Genomic DNA, 24200 nt, shown 5'->3' with positions numbered 1-24200 from the left:
GATGCTCACACGACGGAGACGACGAACCTGATCTAGTTCCCCTCTCCTCACAGCATCGCCCCCCTCCCCCCGACGGTTCTCCCTCGTCCGGCCCAGGATCCCTCAGGTTCTCAGGCGCCGACGGGATCCTCGCTCTCTTTCTCTTCTCAGCAGGGTGAGAAATACCTCCAGCATCAGCAGGGCAACACCAAACAGAAAAGGATGGATTTGTGCAGAAAGAAGTCCTCAGGCTCAGATTACTGAGCAGATCTTAAAATCTGATGACATCATCAGACGTGAGGATGTTTAACTTTAATCAGAGCAGCTTCAGTTTCACACAGTCACAGGTTAACGACAGTTTAATGATGAAAGGGTAGGGCTCACAGCTTTATTTAAAAATATGAACACTCCAACACAAATGTGCATTAAGTTTCTCTGACCTCTGACCCTACTCACAGGTTTCTCACATCATTCTGATCTGCTTTTTTTTTTTAATCTTTCAGTCCAGATGCATCGAAATTCATCCAGACGTTTCTGTAGAATTCTGCTGATATGTCATGACAGAAAGAGTTCAAAACCTCCACCAAGAATAAAACACGTATACCCATCAGCCTCCGAATCGAAACATATCTCTCCTCACCACACAATGTGCTGATTTTTTAAAACCTCTTACAGTTCCTGCATCTAAGAACTGAATCAAATGTAGTCTGAAGCAGGCCTGACCTTTGACCTCACAATACCAGAGTGCTAGCTATGACACACGCGTCCAACATTCCATTGGACGGCCGTGCCTTATGGGCGGAGTTCAGTCACATAAGGACATTTTTAAAAACAGAATTGCTGAAATGTGATGGAATAATTCTTTGATGTCATACAAATGTTTTTAAAGCACAAAAAATTCAAACTGCTGGGTTCCCCAATTTCTTTTCTTTATTTGTTTAAAATATTCAAGAACGTGAAATGCCTGTTGATAACATGGTGACCCTTGACCTCCTCTGATCACTTGTCCTTCTCGTCTCTCTTCTTCTTTTTCTTCTTCTTTCGGCTGTGGTGGTGATCCTCAGGGGAGCGTGAATCCCTGCAAACATCCACAACAAAATCAGCAAAGGCCTTTTTAGCCTTTTGATCCAGATCGCTGGCGCCAAACGAACCGGACACCAACATGCTCCGTTTGCTCCTCACCTCTCCTTCCTCCTCTTCTTCTTCTTGCTTCCTTCATCTCGACTCCGATCTCGGCTGCCACGGCGACGGCTGTGGGAGTGGCGAGACTCTGACGACGCCGACCGTCGGCCATCCTGCTTACGCCTGACAGGAACAAAGGTTTTCTTCACGTCACACTGCTTTACAGTATCAGAGGTCCTCGTGAGGTCACAGTGTTTACTGCACCTGTGGGCGGAGTCTTCCTCCTCCTCCTCCCTCCACTGACGGCTGAGCTCCTCTGAGTGGACGCTGATCACCTCTCGGATGACCTGGGGGGGGGGGGGTGAAACCAGTTAGTCTCTTAAAGGAACAACCAAGATTCTACACTCAGACATTATTTAATGACTGAAGGTCAGGCCAGGTTTCTGAGCTAACTATCAGATCATTGTTCAACAGAACCCGGCCCTCTGAAGTCCAGGGATTAGAGATTAAAGAGAATGACTGAAGCAGTGGATCCTTTCCTGGAAACGCTCCGGTTTTTATTACTTTGTAAGATAAAGAGGCGACAGCTCAGCGCCGCAGCTCCTCCTACCTCCGTGTAGGACTTCTTGGTGATGTGAACGTTCTTAGCTCGGTAGGACTGGCGCCGCCTCTTGTAGTCCCTCATCTCTGCCATCAGCTCCAGGTGAGTTTTTGGTTCGTTCTGTTCGTCATCTACCAGAAAACAAAACTATTTACCCACAGGAAAGCATTGACTCACCAAACAGATGCTTCCTGTGGGGGTGATCCAGCAGCATCTCGTTGCTCTGGTGTCCAGGGGGTCTTCATGAACGTCTTACCTTTCTGGAGTTTGGACACCAGATCTAAATAAAGATCATCGTTGCTGGAGGCAGCTTCCTTCTGTTGTCGGAGGACACCGACCACGTGATCGTACAGAGCCAATCGGTCGGCCACAGTGAGGTCACACACGGCCCGCTTGTGGTTCTGAGGCACGTCGATGGGCTGGCCGGAGTACTGACCTGCGAAAGATTATCATCATTACACAATAAGATCCATCAAAACATGTAACGCTAACTGAATAACTAGAATATGAGCTCACTGAAAGTTTACTTATGAGATTTTAATTGGTATGCTCCACAAACAAATTTCTTACTCATATTATTCCATTTTATCTTCTCTTTACAACCTTTGTGCAGTTTATCAAGGAAACAATTATATTATTTTTAAATTACTTTTAATTTTATAATTACATTATCTTTAATTATATTAATTGTAATTATAATACAGTAAAAAACGGAATTCTAAAATCTCTGTCAATAGAAAACATGATTCTGGTTTCTGTGGTGGAAGACAGTGATGCCTGAGTTTGGTTTGCACAGATCGACAGGGTAACTATGGCGACACACATGTGGAATCAAGAAAATGTTACGAAAATGTGTGAATTTCATATGAAACTCGTGTGTCGTTCCAACAGCCAACAGTTTCCTGAGGACTGGTAGAAACATCCTTTACACATTCGTGTCTGAAAGCATGAAGAGTTTCCCAACACGTAAAGGGAAAAGATGGTGTTTAAATGCTTTGTGTTTCTGAATGTACACGTCTGTTTGAAAGGATATGATGTTAAAGGATACGACACGTAATGAAGCAACAGTGAACCAGAGCAGCAGAATTTTCTAGCGCCCAACTTCTCTCTAATACTCACCCCTGCGGCTGAAAACAGAAAATACAACACATGGACAGCACGTCAGCAAAAAACGACATCAAACACAGGTAACTGTCCTAACTTAAGGACATATCATAAAATACCAGAGGCTTCAGATTTATTAGAGGTAAAACTTAGTGAGTTTGGCCCGAGATAATCCTTTATCCAGTGGGTGGAACCTGCTAAAGTCAATGTTTTGAAGGGAGCCGTCACAAATCCAAACCCACCTTGCCAGAAGACTCCTTCCATCTTCATTAGTGGTGCAGCAGACCTCGCCTGTAGGATCACCTGGTGCTGGGTGGATTTATCTGTATGGAGTAAATGACATGATGACAACTGAAACGTATCCAAAATGTGTTTCCTGACAGCGTTACTGAAACTAGAATTGTACAGACAAAATAAAATTTAATAAAAGTAATTTTAAACCAAAATTCTCATCCTTTAATGGTATCTTCACACAAAGTAATCTCAAAAACAATGAAAACAAAGACATTTTGAACATTTCCCATTTTAAAAACATATTTGTTAATTGTATTTTTAAAACACTTCATCTGTTTCTTTAGATGAATTTAGAATGACAGTCATCACTTAGAACTCACCCATGGTAAAGCCTCTGACGCTGTTCTTGTAGCACACAGAGGAGTCGACCATCTCCGCCTGCATGTGACAGATGATGGATGGATTGTCCAGAGGCGAACGAAAGAGTTTACAGTACAGCAGTCTGCCTCATGAGGAAACGGTTTGCTGTAACTGTTTCACTGAGACACATTTACTAGTTTTAACAGTTTAGTTTCCACTATAGACATGTGTTCTTACCTGCTCCTCAGCTGAGTAACCCATCCTCCGAAGGCAGCAGGACGCTTTATGTTTCTCCATGCTTCTTGCTGGGACTCTGTGGTCGGGGTCAAAGGGACACTGCTCCATTGCTTCCTAAACCCAACAACACAACAACAAAGTATTGAGCAAAGGGAAGCATTAGCTTCCTTTGTTACAAACCCAGTCGTAACCACAACGGGTAAGAAAGATTTTTCAAGTTATTGGACATTTCTCAGCAAAAGATAACCACGGCCTAATAATTAGGTTCTAAAAATTAAAGGGTCATATTGACCCAGTTTATTCATGCTCTCCACCTCCTTCTTTGTTTCCCAGAAGGTATTCTAAAGAAGGATAGGTCTTTGTCTTTTCTTGATGTTCTGTTGACACAACCATTCACCGCGCAGCGCAGGTAACCATTATATTTTTGGAGTTAAACGCCTCCTGGATTGCATTGTTTCTTATGGCTGCCAAGCTGTGTTGGGCACCAGTGACGTATGACGCCCACGTGATTGGGCGACTGTCCCTTTAAGGTTAAAGTTAGCTAACGTTGATGTCGATATGTCAGCCCTACGGAGTGCATCGGGTCGATTCAGCCCACTAATACAAGACTGCATCTTTCTTTGACTCATAAGAGCACCAGAGAAAATAAAACAGCTATTTAGCTGAGATTAAAAACAACTATTTTTGCCAGAGTTACTGTTGACGCTACACGGAGGTTAGCTAACAGCCTACCTGGTTGGAGCCCTTGTAGTCTCGGGACCATCCCAGCGATTCGAACATGTCGTCCAGCTGTTTGTTGCACCTTTCGGTGAACTCTGTCAGCTCCTGGAGACGTTCCAGTCGATCCTGAAGGGTTTTTGTTTGTAGTAAGTCCGACATTTTAATAGTTTTTAGTCCAAATCAAATCACAATTCGCTCTGAAATCGCCCGCAACACACTACCCCGGCACACACGGCGACCATCTTTGAGTGGACATGGTGACGTAATTGGAAATCAGCGGCGGAACGGAAGGGAGGCATGCTGGTATTTGTAGTCCATTCTATTTCCTCAATACAGTAGTCCACGTTAAACTTTAATCAAACAGGTACAATTGCGCAGGTATCTATCCACACACCATCATCAGTATCTAAATAAATCAACCAAAATCAAATTAAGGCTCAGATCAGTCCAGACTTCTCTGGCAAAATGCCATCAGTTCGCAAAGTGATATTCCAGAGAGGGAAATACGGCTTTTATCTGAAGCGGAATGAGGACATGGTAATTCTGTCCCCTGGCCCGAGGGGGTAAAACTCTACCCTTTGAATTAAACCAGCACTGACAAAAACAAATGAACTGGTTAGATTGTGTGTAACCTGTATTGTATAAGTTACTTTCAAAACGTGTCAATTTTATTACAAATACTTAGAAATAAATCTTAGATTGATGCTTATTGCTTGATTATACCTTAGACAGATATTTTTTAGCTACTTTCAGAACGACAACACAAAAGTTGTAGATAGTTATACTTAGATAGATAGATAGATAGATAGATAGATAGATAGATAGATAGATAGATAGATAGATAGATAGATAGATACCTTATTAATCACAGATGAAATTGTGTATCGAATATAATCAAGCACAGTAACCTGTTTGTGGTTGTTTTGCTGCACATTTCAAATCCAGTTTTCCAATTGCAAGTCAAGAAGGTGCCGATGCTCAGTTTTAGTTTAAATTGATTTAAAGGGGAGTTGATTCAACTTATGATCTTTTTGGAGCCTTTGAAAGTAAAACTATTCCAGAAAACTTTCTACAAAACTACATAAAAGTGAAACAGCCGTTTTCTTCGTATGTTTACGTCGCTTGAATAATCTCCCGGCAAGGAGGTGTGACGCAATCTATCAGCGGTCACGTGACCGGCTCTCTACCAATCAGAATGCAGTATGGTGAATCGCGCTGCCAAAACAGGTCATTTAACAACATCTCAAAGGTTTTTGACTCGTTTCGCGTCTGTCTGTTTCATCAGGAGGTTAATTTAAATCCTCCCCGGCGCTTCAGGCTCATCCAGAACTCTTAAAACTCGGCTTCCATCGTCCGCCTCGCTTTGAATCCATCGGCAGACACACCCTCCGGAGTTAGAGCGGCAACACCGCAGGTTAAATTCCTCCTGCTAGCTGGTTTTCATTGGTGCTATAGGGTAAAAATGGCGTATCCAGGATATGGTGCCCCCGCTGGATACCCACAAATGCCACAAATGGTAAGAAATTATAATTAAAGGGTAAACTTGTCACAGCTGGATGTTCTCACTGACCCGGGACGGACTGTCTCCAAACAATGCGGAAGTTGACTTCGGAGAACCAATTAGCCTTTAGCTCCCTAGTAGCACAAACCATTACTGTGTATTAATTAAATACGTCAGGCTTAGCTTTCTAGCATGTCTGTGCACTCAGTATCCTAATATTATAATGAAATAAATTAGCGCAGAAACTAAAAAGTACCAAAAAAATTTAAAGCAGGGACGATAAGTAACGAAGTACTTTTACTTGAATACAATTTAATGCTCACTGTTGTTTTGTCTGACAGGATATTTCTCCTTACTTGGCATGTTGCAGAATTCCACCTATTTAAAGTGTCTTTAATAATCTCCATCATCACGACTCGTTACTTTTCTAAGTTGCCAGAATTTAAGTTCACATCAACAACGAAACTTTATGTTGATCCATCCAAAAATTGATTTGCTGTTTGGTGTAGACAGTAATTTTCGTATGTTTGTCTTGTTTTTAGCACAGACCCTTCTTGGTGACATTCACCCATCATCTTTTAGTGCATCCTACTTTTCCAGCATCAGCCTCCTGAGCAGAACATATTAGCAGGCAAATACAGCATTTATTGAATGGATCTATAATTACTGATGCAGCGATATCTTAATTATGTAGTTACGTAAAGGTACATGGGGCACAGTTAAAATAAATCATATACCAACTGATGCTTATTACCTTCACTAAGGAGGTTATTATCTGTTCCAAGCACGTGTTGTTTTAACCCTGACCCCGTTGTATGATTGGTGTGTTTGTTTGCAGGATAATGGAAAACACTCCTGAACACATTTCCATAATGGAGGGTTTTCAGCTGAACTGGATCCCCTTAAATTATATAAATTGTGGTGTGAGTCTGGATAAAAGGAGGACCATTCATAAGTTGATTGTAGTTTATTGTATGTTTGCTGTATTGGTTATACAGTGTCTGTGGGTGTGAGTGTGTGTGTGTGCTTGTGTGTGAATAAACAATGGAGAGGAAGGGTGGGGTTTCCTCCTCACAATGTGAACAATATGTGCAGAATGTGGTCAGAATGTCATCTGCTGGCAGTGATTCTGAGTGAATGTGAGCGTTGTGCTGCGATACTTTCGGTGGATTATTTAAAATAAATGACTCAAATGCTGCACAGAGGAAAAAAACAGCCAACAGGAGAAAACATAGAGGTTTGGTGGAGGCAATGAAGCTGAATATCACTTGAACTAACTTCATTTAGAAGTGCTAGTCGCTCAGACTTCCATCAGGTGACATGAGGAGAACAGCGTGGGACATGACCTGGTCTTGCATTCAGTCGCTGGTTTTCGCCCTCGGGATGTTTCACATCACCTATGTTTTTTAGGTTGTAAATTTTACGACGTCGTTTGAATTCCCTCTGAAAATATGTTAGAAAAATTAGTTAAGAGCCTGAAACCATGATGTGCCCTGTGTTACATTTTTAGATACATTTTCAAATGAAGCCGTTTGACTATCCAATAATAACCCATTGATGTGCCGTCCAGATTGGCCAGAGGGGTCGGCTGAGCCTGGAGTCATGTCTGATGCAGATGTGTGTTTGTGTCTCTGTCTGTTGTAGCAGCAGGATCCTCTCTACCAGTACTTCGCAGCCGTGGCCGGACAGGTAACACCTCACCTCTGTGTAATCAGGCCTGTCTATCTGCATGGTTAGAACATTGTGTGTTGTGGTGCATCTCCCCTCCATCTTTTCTCTTCCCCTCACTCAGGATGGGCAGATCTCAGCAGACGAGCTGCAGCGCTGCCTCACGCAGTCTGGCGTGGCCGGCTCCTACAAACGTAAGGCTCTCCTAATCGCTGTTTCAAACTACTTAACAATTAAAATGCTTATTTTTGTGACGTATTATTTTAAGCAAAACATATTAAATGTATTATTTAATGGTGAAATATAGTCTAGGCAGGTCACACCAACATTTAGATTTTTGTAATGTTCATTTACTTGATTTATTCCTTTTAATTATCAGAAAAGCAGGTAAATACACTATTTAAGGTGCCAGACGCCGTAAGTAACTATGTCCCACGCTTTCAGGAAGATATATTACTGTACTACAATAAAGTTTTTTACTTAAAAGATCTCTTGAGCCATTTATTCTCTGGAATATTCTCTGGAACCTTCCAGTGTCGTCACACCATCAGGTACTGCTGCATGACATCTGGTTGAAACGTCTCTTTACTCCAGTGTCGTGTCTCCCTTCACACTGTAAATCAGATTCCCACACCCAGACCAACTTTAGTAATGATAATGATCCACCAGAGGTCATCACATGTTCACATTCGCAGTTTCCAAACAGTCAGAGACTGATGGACCAAGTCAAGTTCATTTTGTTTGGTGTGAGAAGAAATGTTACCTGTTCACGCAGCTCATGTCATCATATCTATTAGCTTTAGTGTGAAATGTCTGCTGTTAGAATTTACCCCCTCAGTTCCATGTATTTGTTGGACAGACTTTGAAGAAAATGCTGCCTGAGGTCAGCTGGCAGTTAGGAGTTGAGAAACCTCCAGGGGGAAGTGGTCTGACTGTGGTTGAAAAAGGAATTCAGTGTGAAACTCAAATGTCCTGTTTGTTTTCACTTACAGCCTTCAGCATGGAGACCTGCCGGCTGATGATCAACATGCTGGACGTATCCTTCACCTGTCGGCCAATCAGAGAGTCAGTACACTCAGTCTGGTGGGAAACAATCCATTCTCACAAACTGCAGAGGAGGAGACGAGAGATGAATTCTTAAACGTAGTGCTCTGTGTTGTTTCTTCAGTCCATTCAGGGTAGCAACACGACAGAAACTGATTCGAAGTTAAGCTACTAACATAATGTTAGGATTTAAAAGGTGAATGCTCACCTCCATCATGGAGCAGTTTGTGCCAGAGTTCCCATCTCTCTGTGGCGCACCTTCCTTTTCTAAACATAACTGTAATGGAGCTCACCTCTTACAGTGGTGCTACAGGAAACTTAGGGTTTAAAGTGCATCTCGTTCTTTTTCACATGTTTCAAGGCTGTAACATCATTTTTATTGAAAAGCTCCCAAAATAATATGAAAAAGAATAAAACTGAAGATTATTATTGTGAATGTTTTGCGGATTTGGGTCCTTGACGGTCATCTCAGAGGGATTATTCAGGCTCCATGGGCTTTAATGAGTTCAAGGAACTGTGGCAGGCCATCAACGGCTGGAAGACCACCTTCATGAACTACGATCGGGATCGCAGTGGAACGATGGAGGGCCATGAGCTCCAGCAAGCCATCACCGCCTTCGGTACGAACAAAAGCCTCTTTTGAGTTGAACTTGGCCCTCTCTAATCTGACATGAAACTGACAGTATCTGAAGAAAATGTGTAACAGTGACTCGGCAGCCTGTAAATGGACGAACCAGTGATGCAAATTTGACTCTTCTTGCTGGTAATTCCCCTCAGGGAAAAATTTTAATGTGATTTTCTTAATGTTTGTGGTTCCAGGTTATAATCTGAGCCCTCAGGCATTGGGCATCATCATGAAGCGCTACAGCATTAATGGCAGAATTGGTTTTGATGACTTTGTGAGCTGTTGTGTAAAACTCCGTGGCCTGTCAGGTGAGCGAGTTTCCGAAACATTTCAAGTATTGGCCCCATTCAGGTCTTCAGCTCTCACGTTAATCTTCTGGTAAAATCTACTATTTAGGATCATTTTACAGGATCAGAGGTTAAAGCGTTTTCACCGCAGCCTTTGATAATTCAGCCTGAATGACCGGCATTTCTGGTTCTTCCTAGAGATGCTTTACCTGCTGTGACCGTTGATCTTATTTTACTGCAGTTAGCTTTCACTTTACCATACAAACTCAGCTGCTGGATATCTCGTTTTCCAATAAACCTGAAGTACTTTACTGCACAAAATTCCAGCATTACTGGAATCATTTAGCACAGAATGATTCCAGTAATGCTAACATTAGCTAGCACCTTACATTTACCTTGACAATAAAGATGATGCTGATTCTGATTCGTAGAACAGTTCCAAAGGAGAGACACGACCCGTACCGGCAAGGCCATGTTCCAGTACGACGACGTAAGTTTACCTTTTTTAAAGCTTGATCTTAATTCTGATGATCACAGAGGAGATCTTCCTGAAACTGTAGCTAACGTGATACAGTATTAGCAATAAGTCAGATGGATTTATCACTTCAGATAGTTAAGAGTGTTTGAATGATGTTCAGAGCTGGGGTTTATTCTCTTCCTTTCTGATGAAGGGCGATGAGACTAATATCTGATAATGATAAATGTCTCTCTCTCCAGTTCATCCAGGTCTCCATGAGCATGTGAAGAGGAAGGACGAGATGGACGGGGGAAGCATCATCCTTTTAAAATCGTCTGGTAGTCAGCGTGTATTTTAAAGGAGAATCCTCTTATATGTAACACGTGTCACGTTCCATTTGACTAATGCACACCAGCTTTTATATGATAACCACTTATTGTACCCTCCGGCTGGATCAAAGAGCAACCAGCCCACGAAAATAAACGTGTTGATGAAGATGTGTCATCACACAAGATGTTTGCCTCTGTCTGTTTTACTTTGTTTGTATGTATGTAATGCGGAGATGAACGTGCTTGCACTCATAAAACAGTAGTCAGTGGTGACGTGGTAAATATTTTATCTGAGTTGCACCATAAAATTCAGATTGTTTACCCAGACCAAAGGTCTAACGTCATATTAGTCAAAGTTGTCCTGAATCCAACATGTCCTCTGATGAAGGTAAGAAAACATGGTTATTCTCATCTAAAAGGAATAAAATTAAGTTCAATTTATGACTCGAACCTTCTGATCTTTTTGTAAGACATGTTTCCCATGCTCACCTGTCATTTGTGGCTTCAGTGAAACGTTTGAAGCCCAGTAGATGCTCAACTAATGCCTGAGCTCGCATTGAAATAACAGAAGAGTTGACTTTGTTTTGTAAACACAACTATGTAAATGGGACATGACAAAAAAAAACAAACTGAAAAAGAAATTAAAAAGTTGCTTCCGGGTAGGGCGGAGCCTGTCTGCTTCAAGAACAGAACGATTTACCTGTGGGCTGGAGTCGTCAAGGGGGAAGAAATAAATACTCTGCAGGTAAAGTAAGGATGTTAGAGTTTTACATCCGTTCTGTGCGGATTTTACGTTTATTCTCTGGTGCTGCACGGCTTCCGTACAATCCGCTAAAATATGTGCGTAGTTCGACCTCAAGACGGATTGTGATTTGAGAACTTCCTTGTCGACGAACAAAGTAACGAACAAGTTGTTGTTGTTTGTTTTGGACACGTGACTAATCGACATTTTAATGTAAATGATTTGTGATTTGTTTAATGACTTGTGTTTTATGGGAAACAATGACTTCAAATCAGCGGTGTTTCATCAACACTACATGGACAAGGAAACACGTGACGTCAGGGTCAGAAAACAGCTGTTTCGAATTTCACATCGGATTCAGAACCATTTTCACTGTTTTTTTAGTTCTTTATTATTATGATTATTATTATTATTATTTATGTACTTGTATATTTAAAAGGTTTGTAAGATATTTAAGTACACATATCCCATGTATATTTCAAAGGTTTGTAAGATATTTAAGTACACATATCTCATTTACTTTCATTTTCTAAATAAAACTCAATTAAAACTTGTTTTTGGGTAGCCCCGGCAGAAGTGATAGTGGTTTCCTACATTTGCTCCACAAAACCTCCAGCAGTTCTTTCCAACACCATCTTATCTCTTCTCTGTTGGAATGATTTTGCCACCCAAATTCCCTCCAAAAGTGTGGGGGTTTAGTCGTCCAATGTGATTTGCATTTATTTCCCTATTCCTCCTCAGATATTTCCATTCTTCCCTCTCATTTATTTTTAACATGTCGTTTTTGTATCATCTGGCTTATGTATCATCTGGATATTACTTTGTATCCACTCCCTAATTTATAAATTGACATTTACACTGCGTCTCATTTGTAAATATAAAAAATTGTGATTTTCCGAATCCATGCCATTTCTTTTTAAGTGTCTCAGATCTTTTAAAAGTTCTTTTGTGACTACAGTAACAATGCTCTGTGGGTTCTATAAACGATTCATGTTTTAAGTCTCGTGTCAATCTTGTTTGGGGTGTCTTTCCTCTATTTCATTCCACATTGCAGTAAAATGTGGATTACAAAGGCACCCCAAGGGTCTTAATTTGGCTGCATAATAGTAAAATTTGGGAACACCAGCCCCCTTTTTCTTTCGCTAATTGCATTACTTTATATTTTATTGTTGGTTTCTTGTCAATGCAGATACTATATATAGGCAGATCAACTTGTCCTATTCAGTGAACTATCATGAGTCATCCTGAGCAGGAAGAGCGATTCCTCCCCTCCACCATCATGCCGTCTGAGAAATACGACAACCAGAATGAGCAGGAGAGGTGAGATGAACTGTGAGACCACGTAGAAGATGTGGTCCTCTTCAAATCTGACAAATCTGACCACTAATCTTCTGATATCGTCCTCGCTCGACATCGCTGTTATTGTTTAGGATTGATTGGAAAAAAGCAGATCCTCTAGGAACAAGTCATCCGCCCATGAAGAGCGACAGTTCCATTGACGTCCCATTCCATTTCAGATGGCAAAATTCAAATTCAATGTGGGCCATTAGAGCCTTTTGGGGATTAAAACCAATGTAACTTCTCCATGTTTTTGAACAACGAATCCTTATGAAGGTAAAAACAAAAGTTCTTAAAATTTTTTTGGTCATTTTTCAGGACCAAGCAGGAAAGACCACGTTCTCCTAGACATCATGCATCCATCGACGTCCCGGTTTCTTTCAGGCGGCAAGATTCAAATTCAACGTGAGTATTAGAACCTTTGAAGAAAGAAACCCATGTAAGTTCTTTGTGTTTTTGAACAATGGATGAATTATGTAGGTAAACAAAATATTTTTCTTATTTTTTTGGTCATCTTTCAGTACCACACAGGAAAGAACAGATTCTCCTAGACATCACACATCCATCGACGTCCCGATTTCTTTCAAACGGCATGATTCAAATTCATTGTGAGTATTAGAGCTTTTTGAAAATGAAAACCATGTCAGTTCTTCATGTTTTCCAAACAATGGATAATTTATGAAGGTAAAAACAAAATGTTTTTGATTATCTTTCAGGACCAAGCAGGAAAGAACAGAGTCTCCTGGTAGACATCACACATCCATCGACGTCCCGATGGCTTTTAGACGACAAGATTCAAATTTGAGGTAAGTCAGCAGAACCTTTTGAGAGTGAAATCCAAAAAAGTTGGATAACAAAGGAAAATTTAAATAGGAACACAAAATGTTAATTTTTTTTTCTCATTGGAAGTATCGAGTCCGAGAGCAACTGGTCCAGTGATCTCTCTCCACCTTTGAAAAACCAAGAGCCAACGTCAATGTAAGTCGAAAAGAAAAGGACCAACCATCACACCATCCAATCAACCAACCATCCAATCAACCAACCATCACACCATCCAACCAACACACCAACCAACCAACACACCAACCAACCAGGCAACACACTAAGCAACTACCCAGCCAACCAACTAACCAACTACCTAACTCTTGAATCAACCTACCAATCATCCATCCACTAAACACACAAAGCAGCCAACCAATCAACCAACGCACCAACCAACGCACCAACCAACACACCAACAAACACACCAACCAACACACCAACCAACACCAACCATGCAGGCAACACACCAAGCAGCCAGCCCGCCAAACAGTCAACCAACCAACACACCAAAACCACTATTTTATGAATGTAAATAATCCTGCTGACAAACAAACAAAGGGTGAAACATGATATCTTTTGTGTAGATAATCGCTGCTCATACATTCTGAGTGATGTGGTTATCTTGCAGTTTCTTCTTATCATAAATCTAAATCACAGTAATTTAATTTCACTCATTCACATAATTTTCTACCAGTCATTACATGTTTTTGTAGTCCTGAAGCTTTTGCGTATCTTTCTACTTCTACAGTGGTCACCAGCAGACCTCACATGATGTCAGAAGCAGTCTAACAGAACTGGGACCAGTATTTACCGTATGTACTGAGAAACCGCCTTTAAGTAGAACACCAGAAGTAATTTGTTCCTTATACTCGAGTGTATTGATGGGAATGGACTCAGTATTAAGTATGTGATTTTTGTCCTATGAAAGATGGAACTGAAAAAATGTACCAATAAAGTTCAAAGTTTAGAAGATATTCCTTTGTCATAGGTTCTTGAGGAGAACTTGATAGATTTGGTGAAGAATGAGCTCAAGGATTACCAGAGGATTCTGAGTCCTGGTTACCAAGAATACTTAGGGGAGAAATGCGAGGACAGTGAGGTGAATGAAAGTGAGACGGAAGAGCCAAAGAGCAGCAGCAGACACCCACTTCTGAAGATCACTTTGGTGTACTTGAGAAGCATGAAGCAGGAGAAGCTGGCAGATTTGCTGCAGAACAGTAAGAGACTTTTAATGCTTTAGTTAACAGAAAGTTTCATGGAAGATTCAACTCTTAGAAGTCTAAGCATTCTTTGCTGCTGCCGGCTTTCCCATAGACAATGTCAGAAGTTTCTCCAATCGTTGAATCTGCAGAAACATTAGTACTTGCAAGAAAACCATGGCCGCACAATGATTTCCTTCCATCCCACACTGGTCAAAGTTTGCTTCTAAATGTAGCTACACTTATGCTATGTAATCTAATGTCATTTCTTTTGGTACGTAGGAACTGATGCTCCAGTCTGCCATCGTAAATTAAAATCTAATCTGAAGAGGAAGTTCGAGTGCATGTTCGAAGGAATTGCCAAAGGGGGGCACCCAATCCACCTGAATGAGATTTACACAGAGCTCTACATCACAGAGGGGGGTGCCAGTGAAGTCAGTCATGAACATGAAGTCAGACAGATTGAACTCTGGAAAACAGACAGAACAGGAAAAACTATCAGATATGAAGACATCTTTAAAGGCTCTCCTGAGAGAGCACAACCAATTAGAACACTGATGACAAAGGGAGTGGCTGGCATTGGAAATACTGTCTTAACAAAGAAGTTCACCCTGGATTGGGCTGAAGGCAAAGCCAACCAGGACATTCAGTTCATCTTCCCATTCACCTTCAAAGAGCTGAATGTACTGAAACACAGGAAGTACAGCTTGGTTGGACTTATTCATGACTTCTTCAATGAAATCAAAGAAGCAGGACTCTGCCGGTTTGAAGAGTTCCAGGTTTTGTTCATCTTTGATGGTCTAGATGAAAGTCGAATTCCTTTGGACTTCAACAACAGTGAGGTCCTAACGGATGTCACAGCGACTGCCTCGATAAATGTGCTGCTGACAAACCTCTTCAGAAGGAACCTGCTTCCCTCTGCTCGTCTGTGGATAACCACACGTCCTGCAGCAGCAAATCAGATCCCTCCTGAGTATGTCGACATGGTGGCAGAGGTCAGAGGCTTCACTGACCCACAGAAGGAGGAGTACTTCAGGAAGAGATTTGGAGACAAGGACCAGGCCAACAGAATCATCTCCCATTTCAAGACATCCCAAAGCCTCCATGTCATGTGCCACATCCCAATCTTCTGCTGGATCATGGCAACAGTTCTGGAGACAACAAACGAGAGTGGAGAGCTGCCCACAACCTTGACCGAGATGTACATCCACTTCCTAGTGGTCCAGTCCAAATTGAAGAACATCAAATATGATGGCGGGGCTGTGACAGATCCCCACTGGAACCCAGAGAGCAGGATGATAATTGCATCTCTAGGAAGACTGGCTTTTGAACAGCTGCAGAAAGACAAACTGATCTTCTATGAATCAGACCTGAAAGAGTGTGGCATTGATGTCAAAGCAGCCTTGGTGTACTCAGGAGTGTTTACCCAGATCTTTAAAGAGGCGAGAGGACTTTACCAGGAAAAGGTTTTCTGCTTTATTCATCTGAGTGTTCAGGAGTTCCTGGCTGCTCTTCATGTCCATATGACATTCTTTAACCTCGGTGTCAACCTTCTTTCAAAAGGAAAACCAGGATCTCGGTCTAGCATCTTGGCTCCTAAAGAAACACCCAAAGCCTTCTACCGGAGCGCAGTGGACGTAGCCTTAAAGAGTCCAAACGGACACCTGGATTTGTTTCTCCGCTTTCTCATTGGTCTTTCACTGCCAGCCAATCAGACTCTTTTGAAAGGCCTGGTGATACAGATGAGGAGCAACTCAGTAACCGATGATGGAAAAATCAAGTACATCAAGAAAAAGTTAAATGAGAGTCTGTCTCCAGAGAGAAGCATCAATCTGTTTCACTGTCTGAATGAGCTGAGGGACTGTTCCCTCATGGAGGAGATCCAACAGTACCTGCATTCAGGACGTATTCAGGCATGTAAACTGTCTCCTGCTCAGTGGTCAGCTCTGGTCTTCATCTTACTGTCATCAGAAAAAGATCTGGACGTGTTCGACCTCAGGAAATACTCTGACTCAGAGGAAGCTCTTCTGACAATGCTACCAGTCGTCAAAGTGTCAGCAATAGCTCAGTATGTTCACAATAACAAAATCATTGATATTTCAATAAATTGTTACAGTTTACTTCATGTTGTTCATGATTCTTTAGGCTTAGTGGCTGTAATCTGTCAAAGAAAAGCTGTGGGGCTCTAGCCAGAGTTCTCAGCTCCCAGTCCTGCAGGCTGAAAGAGCTGGACCTGAGTGACAATAACCTGAAGGATTCAGGACTGGAGCTGCTCTGTTCTGGACTGAAGAGTCCCCACTGTACCCTGGAGGTTCTCAGGTCAGGTTTTGTCTCCAGTATGTCCACATCAAAATTACTCTCTTGGTTTGGTATGAAAAGATTGACTCAAGTTTGTTATCCAATCATTGGGTAGATCTGTAAATTATTTCTCAACTTGTACCCCTCCTAGGAGTTGTACCCTGTGCAGATTTGCAAATTGATGATTTTGTCTAACATTAATAGGCTTGACTGGAGAATAGCTTTGCTGTATTGTGTCTTTAGGCTGTCAGGCTGTCACATCAAAAGCAAAGGCTGTACTGTCCTGGCCAACGCTCTGAGGTCCAACCCCTCCCATCTGAGAGAGCTGGATCTGAGCTACAACCATCTAGGAGACTCGGGGGTGAAGTTGCTTTCTGATGGACAGAAGAATCCAAACTGGAGATTGGAAAAGCTCAAGTATGAACTAAGCAAATAAATTATAACCTTGTCTAGTTGTCTATTTTTATCTGTGTAGAACAATATGGAAAGCCTTCTTCTTTTCTTTGATTGGTTGGTGGTTTCATTGGTTGGTGCCTTGTGACAAAAGAATGATGCTATCTGTTTCAGTCAACCAGTGTCTCATGTTCTGCGTGCTTCAAATATTTTGTGCTGATCTCATTGTTTTTGCAGGATTGAACATGATGGATTGAATCAATGAAGCCTGGTGTTAGTACATGTAAATGTAAGTATAGTCCAGTAGTACAAACATTTTCATGGAGCAGGGGTGGCAAACCCTGTGTCATAGCGAGGTTATTGACTCTGATTGATTCCTCCAACCTTTACTCTAAGATCACACAGCTGTTGCGTGACAAAAACCTGCCTCTGTTTGTTTACACTAAACTAAAAATGGAGGCACAATATTGCTCTGGTATTTGGAGATAAAGAACCGGTATTCTCTAAACAGAAGAGGTGCGTTTTGGTCACATACTGACTGTCCTGAAAGGCATTCAGGAAACCATGACCCGAAACCACAAACAAAATGAACTTTAATGATAGGGACTCACCAAAAAAATGTAAATAAAATGTGCAAAAATAACTTAATATTAATCAATAGAAAAGAAGGATAATAAATACAAGTCCCAGTCCTGGTATTTTGGTAGTAGCTTCATCAGCAGCTGAACCGGACAAGGCAGAGTTTCTCAAAGTTTCTGCCTGTTCAAGTTTTTCTTTACCTCCGTTGTCTCCGTTATTTGCTTGTGTTGGAAATGTTGGGTCTATAAAAGCATGTCTTTCCTGCCTTGAGATAACTTTTCGTTATGGGCTGTTGCTATAAAAATAAGACTGGATTGAATTAAATCAATCAGTAATTATATATCAGGTAAACATTACCGCTTTCTTTGGTCTTGTCTTCATCAGACGCTCGTCATCTCACACTGGACTCAAAATCAGCAGCCACCTCATATTGGGGAAGACCAAGCAGCTGTATCCCGATCGTCCAGATCAGTTTGATGAGCTGAAGCAGGTGATGTGCACCGATGGTTTGACTGGTCGCTGTTACTGGGAGGTGGAGTGGAAAGGTGGTGTTCGTCTAGTAGCAGCCGCCTACAGAGGAATCCAGAGAGGAGCAGCATGGGACGACTGCTGTCTCGGAAGTACAGATCAGTCCTGGAGTCTGAGCTGCCCCGAGTTAGGGTGCTCAGGTTGACATGGTAACAGAAGAGTAGCCATCCATATCCCCCTCATGAACAGAGTGAGGGTGTACCTGGACACGTCAGGTGGCGCGCTGTCCCACTTCAATCTGGCCAATGACAATCTGACCCACCTCATCACTTAACACGGCTCGCTCACCGAGCCCGTCCACCCGGCATTTGGGATCAGAACGGATTTGATAAACTCAGTGTCTTTGTGTCCATTTTAATAAAGTCTCTCCCCCTCGAAAAAAAAAAAAAGTCTGTCCGGCAGACCAGGCAGCACTATATTGGACTGTCAGGTTACACTTGGTTGAATTATTAATATTCTGATGAAATCAGATTCCATTTTGAAACCTTTGCAAAATGGAATCTGATTTTTCTGTTTCGTTTTTCTATGTATCGTTGTTAGAAATAGTCAAACTTTATTGACTGTGTATCGAATTTTGTTATTGCGTGTAGCATATTATTAGTTTTCTAGTATTGCATAGAGGCAGCAGTCTGATGTCTCTTTGGGCATTATCCCTAACATGCTGCATAATTGTTGGGTTGATGAGTAGCAAGACTACAGGTAGAGAGAACTATGGGTAGAGCTACACATAGAGGTTCTGGTGGAGCAGAAAGTAGAGCTTCGCGCAGATCTATAGAGATAGAGATACAAATAGAGCTCTGAGGAAAGTTCCAGGTAGAGCTATGTGTAGAGAAATGGATAGTGATACGGATAGAGGTATGAGTAGAGCTGCAAGTAGAGCTACTGGTAGAGCTACAGGTCTATTCACTGTGTTGAGTTAAGGCTGATTAATATTTCATGTTGGTTCTCAAACATCGTTCTTTCACATAACAGTCACTAACTTTCCTATTTAATTTGCTGAGCCTGCAAATCATTTCTTTTTATGTATGAAAGCCTTAGTCTTTATGTTCAGTCTGCAGAAACCAGATGATATCATATTTGCCAGCAAAGATTAAAGTTTTTTTTTTTTAATGAAAAAAACATTTGTGGAGCTTTTTTAAATTTTGCTGTGCTGTTTCTTTAAAAAGAAGGTTTGATTAAACTTTTCGGTATTGTGCAATAAAAATAAATCACAACAAACTGGTTGGTTGTTTTTATTTGAATACAACATCTCATATCCATTTAATCACCAGAGATGAGGAAACATGCAGAGAGAGTTACCAGTAGTTTATACTCAGTGTTTAAAGCTCTTTAAATGTTTCAATACTTTTAAAAGAAGCTGATGACATGATGTTATGACCATAGATGTTCGATCCCAGAAGAAGCTTCAAAGGGTCTTCTCCTCTGGTCCAATCAGATCGGCTCCTGTATCATCCTCAGATTAAAGCTGCTTTCATGAACTGAAAAGAGAAACTAGTGTAATAAGAAGATGAACCCTGAACCCTCACTGCAGACAGATTGTACATCACTAGTTAAACATTTAATTCTTTTTTTTTTTTTTTTTTGCTTTCCAACACCTGACACCTGACTTTGTTATCACCAGTGCATTTCATTCCATTCCAACAATATAAATAACACATTGAAAGTCACCTGTTTGAAGGAGAAGCTTGCAACTTGGCAGTCACACGGCAAACTGAGCAGACGAGCGTGGAACCGGTCTGAGATGGGACAAAAAGTGTAATGGATAATAATAGCAGACAATCATCTTTTAATAATCCTTGTCTCGGGGAGGTTGTTGTTCGACAACTTTAACGTTTCTGTAATGATGGTGTTGAACACATCTTTAGTAAAGACACTGGCTGCCCATCTATTGGTGGCCACCCATTTTTCAGCAGGGCTGTGAATCAGTGCTAGCAGTTAATGCTCTCAGCTACGTGAATAATGTAGTTTCCACTTTTACCATTGAGGATCTGTAGTTTGGTCAGGACCGCCACAAACCCGTCGTAGTCGATGCTGCCTTGGGAGTACATTTCGTTCCACAGAGTTCTGAAGGTTCTGTCGTCTAAATCCAATTCTGGATGAGGGAAATGATAACAGGTGAAAGGAAAGCCATGAATAAAACCAGAACAAGCAGATTATCTCTATTGTTCCTGTGCTGTGAAGATAGAAGAACATTACTCCGATCTGAAAGAATCTTTTTCAGCTGGACTCGAGTGATGGAGGGGGGGCTCCTCCTCTCACTGTTTTCCAAGTACTCCCTCCTGGCTACAGCCACATAGTGCTCCAGTTTGAAGACCTCTACCGCATCCAGATCTTCAGACTCATCTGCCTGCAAGTTCTGGTTAAAGGTCATCACTTGTAACATCTGATTGCCCCCTAGTGCATCCGGTGCATCCATAGGAGTCATATCCGAGGTAGGAATAACAGGACCAGTAAAGGATACGTCCATTAGCGTCAACAGTAGACGCGCTGTTTTGAGACTCAGGGCTGAGTGAGAAGATCAGAATGAATTATTTATGGAGTAGATTCAAATGATAAAACACTTTTAATGTTAACGGAAGATAAACTGACATTTGCCACGAACAGAGTAGCCACCAGTGTCCAACTTCGTGAGAATGGCTTCAGCATTCAGCATCTGTTCAGAATAAAGATGGCAAAATCTCCAACTTGACAGCATTCATTCATTCATCTGTTTATGGGTGGTTTATGTCAAGTAAACCAAGCCCAGCTGTTTGTCTTCTGTAATACAATACTGCGATAAGTTTTTCACTTTTCAATAATTACTCAACCAATTTCCACATATTTTCTGTACCACTGGGGCTTGGCTCAGGTAGATCTACCCTGGGATAAGACCCCACCATCAGGAGGATGCTACCACACTGCTGTGAAGCTCCAGAAATGTCTACAGGGCTAAGTAATTTCACTTAAACTTCCATCTTGATCAATAACCTGCAAGAATGCAATATCTCAAATAGCAGAAGAAGATTTTAGAGTACAGATTATACGAAATGTATGAAATACCTCAGGTCTGCTGCCTTCCTGTGAAAGAATAGAAACAGGAAGATGTGAGAAAACTCTCTGATCACGTCCTTTAGGAAATTCCCTTTTCATCCATGGGGTGTCCTTTACTTACTGATACACACATGTCCACTGGGAAGGAATCACACTGCAGCTCACTTGGCCAGGAGACTCCAAAACCGGTCATCAGAGCCTCACAGCCCCGCTTAGCTCTCTCACAAAAGGACCTGCAGGGCCGCTGCACTTCCCCTGCCTCGCACTTAGGGGCATACACCATGCACACGAAAAGCCGAATGTCCACTGAGCACACCGTTTTCACAATGGAGTTGAAAAAGGACATTTTCATGACTGCCTCTCTTTGACTGGTGTGTCCCAGAAGATTTGGAACGATGGTCTGGTTGTAGTTCAGGTCCTGACACATCGGTACAGTGATCGGCTCGCAAATCCCCCCACTGCTGCTCACGCCATACTGGAACAAGACCGGAGAGGACACTGTCAACCCCGTGTAACAGTCCAGGTTCACACAGTGAAACAGTCCAGGTTCACACAGTGAAACACTGCAGGTTCACAGAGTGAAACATTGCAGGTTCATGCAGTGATACTTCATTAGTTCAGGTGATCAATGATGAAATCTCTTTAAAGCCAACATGCCATTGGCACAGGGATGTACTGTATGTACAGTACGTACAGCTTTAAAAAAGTGACTGTTGGTTCTGGTGTCAATTGGAAACTACAAGCAGCACTGAAATGACACTTTAATGTTAGTATTTTTTAGCAGAGCCATTTTCAGTCACTAGATGTGAGGGAGATAACAGAATATACTGGTTGAATTGTTGCAACACTCTGCAAATGTACAGTTATTGAAATTAAAATACTCAAAGAGCAGACTTACGTGTTGGCAGGACTCTGTGGTAAACGCTTCACACCTGAGGGACTCTGGCCACTGGAAGCCAAACCTATTCAAAACCGGTTCACAGCCGGACCGGGCCTGTTCACACAGCGTCCTGCAGGGAGGTCGAGGCTTTCCGGACACACACTCAGGGGTGTAGACAGAGCACAGTAACAGCTTCATATGAGGGTAGCAGCCCACCTGTATGAGAGGTGTGAAGGTGTTCAGCACCAGACCTGCATCTTCCTGACGTTCATGGCCTATCATGTTGGGCATGATGGTATCACTGTAAGGCAGGTCTTTACAAAGAGGGACGGTGATTGGTTGACATGCTGCAGGGGCTGTTGGTGCAAAAAGGTCTTGACCCTGGAAGAGCGTAAATCAGTCAGTTGACAAACAGCATAAATGTCTGAAATGACACGTTAATATTAGTATTTTTTGGCAGAGCCATTTTCAGTCACTAGATGTGAGGGAGATAATGGAATATACTGGTTGAATCGTTGCAACACTCTGAAATGATTGAAATTAAATTATTCAAAGAGCAGATTCACCTGTTGGCAGGACTCCGTTGTAAACGCATCACACCTGAGGGATTCTGGCCACTGAAAGCCAAACCTGTTCATGAGTGATTCACAGCCGGACCGGGCCTGTTCACACAGCGTCTTGCAGGGAGGTCGAGGCTTTCCGGACACACACTCAGGAGTGTAGACGGAGCACAAGAAGGGCTTCAATTGTGGGGAGCAGCCCACCTTAATAAGAGGGAAAAACTGATGCACCTCCAGACCTGCATCATCCTGATTTCTATGACCGAGAATGTTGGGCATGACGGTGTCACTGTAAGGCAGATCTTTGCAGAGAGGGATGGTGATTGGCTGACAAGTCACGGCAGGCGTTGTAGGTTCAGGGTTGGCTCTACCCTGTAGGAACAAGGCACAAGTCAGAGGTCTGCTTGAACAATATGCTGTACTATGTGCACCGTTGCCTTTGTCTTTTCTTGAGGGAATTGTCTTTGTCCCAGCAGACACCGACCTGGGTTTTATTGAGTCCACATATCCACTCCAGGAAGTCTACAACCACAATGACCCCTGTCCTTTAATGGCAGAGTGAGATTATGTGACTTTAAAGGTGTTTCAGGTGGAGGTAAAACCAAATGCAGATGGAAATAGAGGAGGATTTACTGACAATAAAACATTAAAACCTTAATCAAAAGGTTTAGGTAACAAAGTATGATGAAAGACAAAATCAGTGGCATAACTTGCATGTCAAGACTGCTTCTTGTCCAAAAAACGAGAGGCATGGCAAAGTCAGGATGAAATGACCAAAGCAAAACTGTTTTTACATCATGTCCTACTAACCAGCACACAGTTGGACTCTGGCAAAGCTTCACATCGGAGTCTTGTTGGCCAGTACAACCGCTTGGTTCTCAGGATCGACTCACAGTCAGTCTTGACCTTTTCACAGAGCCCTCGGCACGGCTTGACCCGAACGCTGTCATCTGGATTACATTCAGGCACCACGACGCGACACATGAGCGTGGCGATGTTTGGTGAGCAGGCAGTCTCCACCATCTGACCAATCTGCTGTAGGTTGTAGCCTGTAACGCCACTGGGATGGGGGGAAGTAGTGTATCCTAAACCCTGACAAAAGCTGGCTTTCAACGGCTTGCAGCTTTCCCTTTCTTCTCCCCAGCCGTGAGTCTGCTGAGAGGACAGCAACAAACCCAAAATCACCAACACCAAAGTCTTCATGGCTCCTGGTAACAGTTTAAACCCTCCTGTTCTGATTGAGAAAATGTTTTGAGATCAGTGAGTCTCTGCTCTGCTCAGGAGGTGGAGTAAAAGTCCACGAATGAAGTTTCTACAAACAGGACGCTGATTTAGGATCACCGGTCAGGTCACAAATCAACAAAATGCTCGACACTGAAAGAGAAGCCAACTGGTCCCAGAGCAGCAGCTCAATGCTTTGAGTAACAAACATCTGGTTGTGATTGTTTTCTGAGTGTGTGTGTGAGGGAAATAAAACCATAAAACCACAGAATCTGTGAATGCACCGTCACAACAAACCTGAAATCCTTTCTACTAATGTAAAGGAACAATGGGATGTGCTCT

The 24200-nt window shown here is 42.2% G+C and overlaps 4 protein-coding genes across 6 annotated transcripts; 2 read left to right on the top strand and 2 right to left on the bottom strand.

Annotated features, from left to right (window-relative positions):
• Positions 1 to 438: 438 nt before the first annotated feature.
• On the bottom strand, positions 439 to 4932 carry snrnp48 (small nuclear ribonucleoprotein 48 (U11/U12)). Of its 2 annotated transcripts, XM_068323027.1 has the most exons (9): positions 4370 to 4896; positions 3638 to 3751; positions 3421 to 3478; positions 3049 to 3129; positions 1959 to 2138; positions 1712 to 1833; positions 1366 to 1448; positions 1162 to 1284; positions 870 to 1057 (listed from the first exon to the last, which is right to left on the bottom strand). In XM_068323027.1, the coding sequence occupies exons 1-9, from the start codon at positions 4514 to 4516 to the stop codon at positions 979 to 981; spliced, it is 987 nt and encodes a 328-aa protein (XP_068179128.1). In that variant the 5' UTR covers positions 4517 to 4896; the 3' UTR covers positions 870 to 978. The 2 variants fall into 2 exon arrangements, with proteins under 2 accessions (XP_068179127.1, XP_068179128.1); XM_068323026.1 differs by having other exon boundaries at positions 439 to 1057; positions 1162 to 1448; positions 4370 to 4932.
• Positions 4933 to 5537: 605 nt separating this feature from the next.
• Positions 5538 to 10453, top strand: LOC137601075 (sorcin-like). 2 transcript variants are annotated; one of them, XM_068323080.1, is made up of 8 exons: positions 5538 to 5873; positions 7506 to 7547; positions 7651 to 7720; positions 8519 to 8562; positions 9043 to 9190; positions 9390 to 9503; positions 9914 to 9972; positions 10200 to 10453. In XM_068323080.1, exons 1-8 carry the CDS (start codon positions 5820 to 5822, stop codon positions 10224 to 10226), a joined length of 558 nt encoding a protein of 185 aa, XP_068179181.1. In that variant the 5' UTR covers positions 5538 to 5819; the 3' UTR covers positions 10227 to 10453. The 2 variants fall into 2 exon arrangements, with proteins under 2 accessions (XP_068179181.1, XP_068179180.1); XM_068323079.1 differs by having other exon boundaries at positions 5542 to 5873; positions 7503 to 7547.
• Positions 10454 to 10920: 467 nt separating this feature from the next.
• Positions 10921 to 18252, top strand: LOC137600991 (protein NLRC3-like). The gene is made up of 13 exons (XM_068322946.1): positions 10921 to 11013; positions 12200 to 12330; positions 12667 to 12753; positions 12870 to 12956; positions 13065 to 13154; positions 13258 to 13326; positions 13919 to 13982; positions 14159 to 14387; positions 14652 to 16437; positions 16515 to 16688; positions 16911 to 17084; positions 17298 to 17349; positions 18024 to 18252. Exons 2-12 carry the CDS (start codon positions 12245 to 12247, stop codon positions 17323 to 17325), a joined length of 2874 nt encoding a protein of 957 aa, XP_068179047.1. The 5' UTR covers positions 10921 to 11013; positions 12200 to 12244; the 3' UTR covers positions 17326 to 17349; positions 18024 to 18252.
• A 1134-nt stretch (positions 18253 to 19386) lies between these two features.
• LOC137601005 (uncharacterized) lies at positions 19387 to 23929 on the bottom strand. The gene is made up of 11 exons (XM_068322973.1): positions 23448 to 23929; positions 22644 to 23009; positions 22096 to 22458; positions 21319 to 21672; positions 21207 to 21224; positions 20757 to 20820; positions 20629 to 20672; positions 20364 to 20514; positions 20146 to 20259; positions 19836 to 19903; positions 19387 to 19645 (listed from the first exon to the last, which is right to left on the bottom strand). The coding sequence occupies exons 1-11, from the start codon at positions 23838 to 23840 to the stop codon at positions 19622 to 19624; spliced, it is 1959 nt and encodes a 652-aa protein (XP_068179074.1). The 5' UTR covers positions 23841 to 23929; the 3' UTR covers positions 19387 to 19621.
• Between the last annotated feature and the right edge of the window lie 271 nt (positions 23930 to 24200).

This window comes from Antennarius striatus, chromosome 9, assembly GCF_040054535.1.
Source record: "Antennarius striatus isolate MH-2024 chromosome 9, ASM4005453v1, whole genome shotgun sequence".
In the NCBI taxonomy this organism is placed as follows: Eukaryota; Metazoa; Chordata; class Actinopteri; order Lophiiformes; family Antennariidae; genus Antennarius; species Antennarius striatus.
This window is presented reverse-complemented; position numbering and strand designations above follow the sequence as displayed.